The 7,774-nt window shown below is 36.7% G+C and overlaps 2 protein-coding genes across 2 annotated transcripts; both read left to right on the top strand.

Annotated features, from left to right (window-relative positions):
* The first annotated feature begins 571 nt into the window (after positions 1-571).
* On the top strand, positions 572-1,550 carry LOC126195051 (cytidine deaminase-like). The gene is made up of 2 exons (XM_049933498.1): positions 572-781; positions 893-1,550. Exons 1-2 carry the CDS (start codon positions 739-741, stop codon positions 1,294-1,296), a joined length of 447 nt encoding a protein of 148 aa, XP_049789455.1. The 5' UTR covers positions 572-738; the 3' UTR covers positions 1,297-1,550.
* A 353-nt stretch (positions 1,551-1,903) lies between these two features.
* On the top strand, positions 1,904-3,063 carry LOC126195050 (cytidine deaminase-like). Its single transcript, XM_049933497.1, has 2 exons — positions 1,904-2,302; positions 2,411-3,063. The coding sequence occupies exons 1-2, from the start codon at positions 2,260-2,262 to the stop codon at positions 2,812-2,814; spliced, it is 447 nt and encodes a 148-aa protein (XP_049789454.1). The 5' UTR covers positions 1,904-2,259; the 3' UTR covers positions 2,815-3,063.
* The last annotated feature ends 4,711 nt before the right edge of the window (positions 3,064-7,774 follow it).

Below are 7,774 nucleotides of genomic sequence, written 5' to 3'. Positions count from 1 at the left end.
GGAGTAAAACTCTATAGTGCCTTAACGGCTGAAATTTGTTTTATGTAAGACATCGAACACCGTAATCACAGTCGTTTAAAATTTTCATACGCCACAATGCAGCGTATATGGATCCAATTTTTAAGTCATTCGTGTGCATGGCCTACCCTTTTACTACACTCACTACACTGTAGGCCTATACATTTTATATCAGTAGAACATTCATGTCTTACGGAGTCGTTTACCGTGGGGCCTGTGTACAATCTTGTTCTATTGCTATAAAAAAAAAAGAAAATTCATTTCGGGTTTTTGCGTAAAATGTGCCGTCTTAGTGCGAAATCCATAGTGCAGTAGAAAAAAGTACTTTGTTTGACACTACGTTCTTATAACAATCATTTCTGCAGTCCGGTGAACAAGTACCGTATTTGAAAAAGGCTACGACCTTAAGGAGCTTGACGTTATTGTTCTATTGTGGGTTGATATTTATCTCGGTTTAGTGGGCGTGAGATGATAGCGCGTTGTACAAAGAAATTGTTCTCTAGACTGGATTCTTTAGCAGATAGTGTATCTGCGGCGGTCGTTGGCTGTAAAGAGTCGTAGCGTACAAGGGACCAGTGACGTCAGTAACTGGACGAATACAACTCCGTTATGTGGATTGCCTCACAAAGCAGCAGTTAAATAGTCTACGGAGGGGGAACGTAAACCAGTGTATGTGAACAGCTCCAGTGTAACCGTTGGGCTAGTTGATGAACCTTAAGCATGTCTACCAGAAACCAGGAAATAGTAAAATTTTCTGACCTTGGTAAGTGGGGCCTGGCGCCCCAACATTTTCTTATAGCCAACACGTATAACCTTTACTTCATTTTAATATCGTTAATAATTATTACCTATTATTAAACACTTTTTATTGCAGACTCAGATATTCAAGAGCTCATCAGAACAGCTGTTGCTTATCGGCAGAAAGCGCACTGCCCATACAGTAATTTCCAAGTAGGAGCAGCGTTGAAGTGCGATGACGACTCTGTGTTCGGTGGTTGTAACGTTGAAAACATAGCTTATGGGTGCACGATATGTGCTGAACGCACTGCAATTGTGAAAGCCGTAAGTGAGGGTAAAAAGGTGTTCAAGCATTTTGCAATAACAGGAGACGTAACCGATGGATTTATATCACCTTGTGGCTCATGTCGTCAAGTGATTGTTGAATTTGGAACAGATGTGAAGGTCTATCTGGCAAAGCCCGATTTTTCAGATGTTCTAGTGACGGACATGGACACTATATTGCCTCTACCGTTCGTTCCAACGTCAATTCCCGAGTGACGTACAGCCACGCTAATCACAGGAAAGAAAACGGCACGTCTTCATGAACAAATAATTGCTATCTTTGCTCTCAAACTGTAATACAATATTTCTGTAAAATTGTTTATTGGTTTGGGTATATAAAAATATAGAATTTTATGAACTGTGACAATGTTCCTTCGTAACATGTCGTCTGGCCGCTGCTTTCATATTGGCTGCTTAGTGCTTATAGACATAGCAATTGACCAGTGCCACCTAGGCATATAACTGAGTTGACACATCTATCATCTTTCCTTTCCCATGAGCGCCATTTTTTATGAGATGAAAACTTCGTCTTTTTACGGAATAGTTTAGCATTACCTCTATACAAACTATAACCTTTTCTTTTACTATAAAAAAGAGCTTTCGCGACAGAAAAATCATTGAATCCGTCGATTTTTTGGCGTAAAAGATTCACATTATGGGCAAAAACCATTTTGTTGTAGAAAAACAAAAAAACTACTTCATCTGCATTCTGTGTTCTTGAACGTATCATATCTATGCTCTGATGAACAAGTATCGTATCTGAATCAGGTGACGAACTTTGGAGGTGAATGTTTCTGTTTTGTTGTGTTTGTGTTTATCTTGGCTTGGCGGAACTTGGGAGGTGGATGTTACTGTTTTGTTGTGTTTGTGTTTATTTTGGCTTAGCGGACGCGAAAAGACAGCGCGGTGCACGAGGAAACTGTTTTCTGCTCTGCACTCATTTGCGGATGAAGCATCTGCGTCTGTGATACTGTGTAGCCCGTTTAGTAACCTTGGTATGTAGAGTCGTGGCAACATGTACACGGAACCAGTCTCGCCAGTGCGTCACCGTTCTTTGCTACGATGTGCTGATTGCCTCACAAAGCAGCAGTTAAAGAGTCTATCCAGGGAGATCGTAAAAAACTGCTGTATGTCAACAGCTCCAGGGTGACGGCTGAAGTAGTTGCATGAACTTTAAGCATGTTTCCAAGAAACCACGAAATAGTGAAGTTCTCTGACCTTGGTAAGTAAGGCGTGGCGTCCCAACCATTTTTCTGGTCACAGTTACAATCACTCGTTTCTTCTTAATTTCCGTGACAATTATTACTATAATAATTTTTTTTAATTACAGACTCAGATGTTCAGGAGCTCATCAGAATAGCTGTTTCTTATAGGCAGAAAGCTCACTGCCCATACAGTAAATTTCCAGTAGGAGCAGCGTTGAAGTGTGATGACGACTCTGTGTTCGGTGGTTGCAATGTTGAAAACGCCGCATATGGTTCCAGTATATGTGCTGAACGCACTGCAATTGTGAAAGCCGTAAGTGAAGGCAAAAAGCTGTTCAAACATTTTGCGATAACGGGAGATGTAACTCAGGGATTTATATCGCCCTGTGGCTCATGTCGTCAAGTGATGGTTGAATTTGGAACAGACGTGAAAGTCTATCTGGCAAAGCCAGATTTTTCAGATGTTCTAGTGACAGATATGGACACTATATTGCCTCTAGCGTTCATTCCACTGTCAATGCCTACGTGAAGTACAGTGTACAAAGCTATGTTAATCACAGACACTTAAAGAAAGGAAAGAACCGTATAATCTTTCATCAACATGTAATTGTCAACATTTCTCTCAGATTGATGATAATTGTTTATTGCAATAATATCTGCATAATTTTGTTTTGACAGTGTACCATTTAAAAGAGCATGCTCTGTTATAATAATGCAGTATCTCTGTAAAATAATTTTTTGTGATTATTTTGGCATATATAATACAGAATTTTATGAATTGTGTCTTAGTTATTTTCGTACCTAGATATCACTCATAATACATGGAATGCTTGTTTTAATTTGGCATGTAAGGTGGCCACTGTGATATGGCATGTAATATGTTCATGGAGTTTCTACAATAGAATAATGATGTGACAAACTGTTGCATTTGCCTTACAGATGTAGATTTCTGTTCTTCTACTATCTCACAATTGTGAAGAGCAAAGACTGTATTCTGCATACTATTCTTGACTCCCTTTTGTACTGTTTCTGCTCGGTATGACTGTGTATCTGAATTCACTTACACATGGTATATGACATCCAAGAGCGTTTGTTGTTACTTCCCCTTCCTCTTTCTTTGTGATACTATACTTTGCGTTACAGGTTGCCTCTGGATGTGGAATTAAGTTGGTGACAGGGTGGTAATATTGTAAAATGGAAAAAAATTATGCAGCAAACATACTATAAACTACATTCCATTAGCAATAGTCATGCTATTGCCATTATTTCATGTGTTAAGTGTAACTAAACTGATGTTCCAATCACTGTTTTACTGCCTCTAACAGTTGAACAAATGCCATTAGAATTTTGCAATAAGTAGTAAATGGCACAGAAGATGAAATAGGCTGAAAAATGTTTTTCAGTGCACTTCGGAAGTGGAACAGGTTTTCATGTTGATACATACTGCTGGAAGAATAAAGGAATCATAGCATTGTAAGTAGTTTGATGCATATTAAACAGGTGTGGATTCTTGATGCCTTGATTGTGTTGGTTTAAGCCAAATTATTTATCTCCGTTTTTGTCTCCTGCTCAGTGTGGAAGTCTTCCACAGTTTTTACTGTGTTTTGACTTTGGTGTCAATACAGTGTTGGCTGGAGGCACCATCTGCTACCAATAGCACCTTGTCAGCTTCAGACGCTGCAATTCATGTACCATTTTTGACATACAGTGTTGGTGGTAAATTTCTCTTGCTCATGAAACTGTAAAAATAAATAGTGATGCTACCACTCCAGTGCTTCATATGGAACTAAATAGTAGAGAACATTTTGAAAACTATTATGCATAGAGAAGGTGGCACTACTATTTATTCATCACATATTATGGAATCGGGAAATTGGCGTAATTATGTACTTGGATTGTTCCTGTTGGTAATAATCAGGCAGCCAACGGATGGTCTGTTGGTACTGTCAGTAAGTAGTACATATCATTTCCCCCATTAGTAGTCTTGCTGTTGATGTTGGTGAATGTTTTAATTGGTCGTATAAACAAAAAATTGGTTTGGTTAAGAGTTGTGGGAGAGCTTGTGGATTTGCTTATTCTAGTGACCAGTGGTACATGTCATCTACAGACTTAGCTGGCCATATACATCATCTTAACAATGGTTTAGCTGTTGGGACTAGCAGTTATCCAAAATTAAAGTCTCTTCATATTGACATAGCTTTGGTTTTTATTGTGACCAGTACATTGAAAAGACCTTTGTTATAGTTAAATTGAGCAACATCAAGCTCTCAGATTTCTTCTTTTATTGCTGGTATTTATTCAGTACCAAATAATGTTCCTAGTGATAATTATTATGATTGTTCAGTTAATTGAATTGCTGTTGGTACTATTTATGAAACACACAGTGGTCAAAAACAAACTTTGTCTCATGAGTAACAGTGATATTACCTATTTGACAGATACTGTAATACATTTTATTCAATTCTGGTTTTAGTACTGCTGCACCAGCTAATAATATGGAAACACAAATATGTCTGCACTTTGAGTTATTGTGGAAGAGACTGTAAATAATAATTTGAGAAAAGTAGTTGTTGATCAGCTTGAAAAACGAAAAGTAAGAAACAATAGCTTCATCATGGTACATCATCTGTGTCAAAAAGATGTGAAATTTATTGAAGAAGTGAGGTAAAATAATGTACCCATTGTGTTAAATAAAGTTGCATTCTTGAAACAAAGCATACAGTGTCATTACATTCAGTTATTTTTGTGTTCTCTTATTTCATTTTTTCTACCTGCACCTAACCATACTTTCATCCCGTACTTGTTTGCAATATTCTGTATGCTATAAATTAGTACTGAAGTTTTATGTAAAATACTATCTTATTTGAACCTAACAGCAATAGTAATTGGTTCTCCACTGAATATAATTTTCAAAATTTCAAGATGTCCAGGATCATCTATCATGATCAGTCATATATTTGCACATTCTCTTAATCTGTAAATTGCATGGTTTTGTTACACAAACTGGTATTTTCCATCTCGGAGACAATCGTTCTAGTAGATGTAGGTTAATATGAAGTTAGATTCTTTGTGATAATTAATTTTGTATCTGCTCATCCAATCACTCCGTAATTTGCTTGCTTTCATTACTATTACACTCCATGTGCTGTGTTAGCACAGTTGAATGCTATGGGTGTGAGGGAGGGGGGGGGGGCTGTTGATGTAACAAGCTTTCAGTCAGGGGTTATTTGAACGGTTAGAGATAAGAAAAAGAGAATTATATATATAAGCTTCCAGTTTTCAGTATAGCGATCAGTTCCTTGGTGTACTTCCGGAAGTAATTTCGTGTGCATGCTTGTGGAACATATGTGTCTACATACTTTCATGTACTAAAACATGTTTGTTACCTTTTTTAAGATAGTGTGCGTTGCTTAATAGATGGCGGTGGTGGTGAACAAAGAGTGCTTCCTTTGTTCGAGAACACGGTTGCATTCACAACCAATACAAAGAGAAAAAGCTGTGCAAAACAAAACTATTCATGTTAATGGATACATCCAGATATCATCCCACTTTGGTTCAGTTTCATACACAGAAAAACATCATTTACTTTCAGAAGTATTTGAAGAAATAATTGATTGCCTGAAAGAACCCATTCAGTTTAAAACTAGCAGATGATGGGATACAAACTATTATTGCAAGAACCTTTAATATATCATAGATGCAATACAAATTAAGGCAAAGACTTAATGAGCTACCTACTAATATACTCTCTCCTCCTAATGATGATTTAATTAGTGTCATCCTGAATGGCATCATTGTAATCATTTCCTGAATTTTGATGACAATGAGATATCCTGGCCATATTACATGGAAAATGACAGAAATATCAAGTGGAAATTTACAGTTATTACTAGAGAATTCACAAATGTGAGACTTGAATATATATATATAAAAAATACATTTTGTTTTTAACACTGTGATCACATAGGAGCACCAATGTTTAATAGTGTTCATTGTCATGGCTTATTTGCATTATGTAACAGATAATAGTAATGATGGCCATATAAACAACTTTGAGCTATTACATGCACCAGGTGACAGCAACTAAAAATATATCTGTGATCAACCAGTACATGTTCATTACAGATTAACTCGAAAAGAAAAAGGCTGTGTTGACGTTATTAATTACTTGAAAACTATTATTAACGTGAGCCAAGACTGTTCAGTAGAATATGATGAAAAGTTTATTTTGGAGTCTGAATTACTGGACCTCGTACTACTAGATTTCTTAGAAACTTCAGCGAAGTCCGTATACAAACTGTATAAATACTGATTCTTTCAGAATTATAACAGGTGTAGACATAAACATTCAGTCCTTTAAACCCTCATAAAAAGATATTGCTGTATTTTTGTTTGTTTATTTACTTTTTTTCAAAATCACCAATTAAAGAGGAAACTGTGCCTGTATATTCTTCTCCGAGTGATTGCTCAGATACAGAAGATGCACCAGAATGACCTCCTAAAACTGTGTAAAATATGGAAGAGGAACAAAAAATTTTGTTGAATCAAAAGAAGAATAAAAACAACTGGCACAACTAAAGCAAGACAGCGTTTTCATCAGAACCACTGCCAGCAGTACAAGTAAACCTGATGAATGTGATGGCACTATTATTGGTAACATACATGATATTGTAAATATTTTTTGTAAAATTTGCTCTCTTTCTGATGACCACAAGCAATGTATAAGAATCTTAGTTGGTGTAGTGTCTTGCTTAAAAAGAAATGTCAGATATGCAACAATGAAAATCTTCTACTTGATACTGCATGTAGCACCGAATTACTGTACCTGGTCAGAAATTTATGGAGAAATCCAAGCACAAGAATTTCATTTTTATATAAATTTGAACAATCACACCAATCGTATGAGTTGAGCACTTGTTTTTCAACATTTGTCTTACCTGGATAACTACAGGACCAAAGGAATTCGTTTAGACCGAGAAGATACAGCTTGTGAGGGTTAGCTATTTTTGTACAAGATCCCATTACAGTACCAATAAACAAAGTCCATCATGTGTGTGTTTGGTGTCAATGTAAGAAACTGTATACTTGCAGTTACAAAATTTGGGAAAACTTAATAACTCAAGTTGACATTGTCCTCTCTCTCTCTCTCTGTCAGCTGTGGCTTTCTTGGGCAACAGATGTTCATCCTGCAGTACAATTGTCTGCGGCCTCTGATTCATTAATTAACATTAACATAAAATGTTCATTATATTGTCTGCATGAGCCAGTTGTGAAATGCGAACTCGTAGGTCCACATTTTTCAATAGTCACGGCTCTGATTTTCATCCATTATCATTTCCTAAGTTTTCTTTTGTTAAAGCACTGACAATCTAAGAAAACTGAATGACAACAATGTGTTGTCCACTTGGCTCCCTACTGCTGAATCAACCTAAACAGGACCACTTCAGTTTAGCAGTGTTCTTGGTCATTTGTTGTCAGGCTTGAAAAAC

The sequence above is a fragment of the Schistocerca nitens genome, chromosome 7 (genome assembly GCF_023898315.1).
Source record: "Schistocerca nitens isolate TAMUIC-IGC-003100 chromosome 7, iqSchNite1.1, whole genome shotgun sequence".
Taxonomy (NCBI): domain Eukaryota; kingdom Metazoa; phylum Arthropoda; class Insecta; order Orthoptera; family Acrididae; genus Schistocerca; species Schistocerca nitens.
Note: the sequence above shows the minus strand (reverse complement) of the source record. Positions and strands in the feature narration are given on the sequence as shown.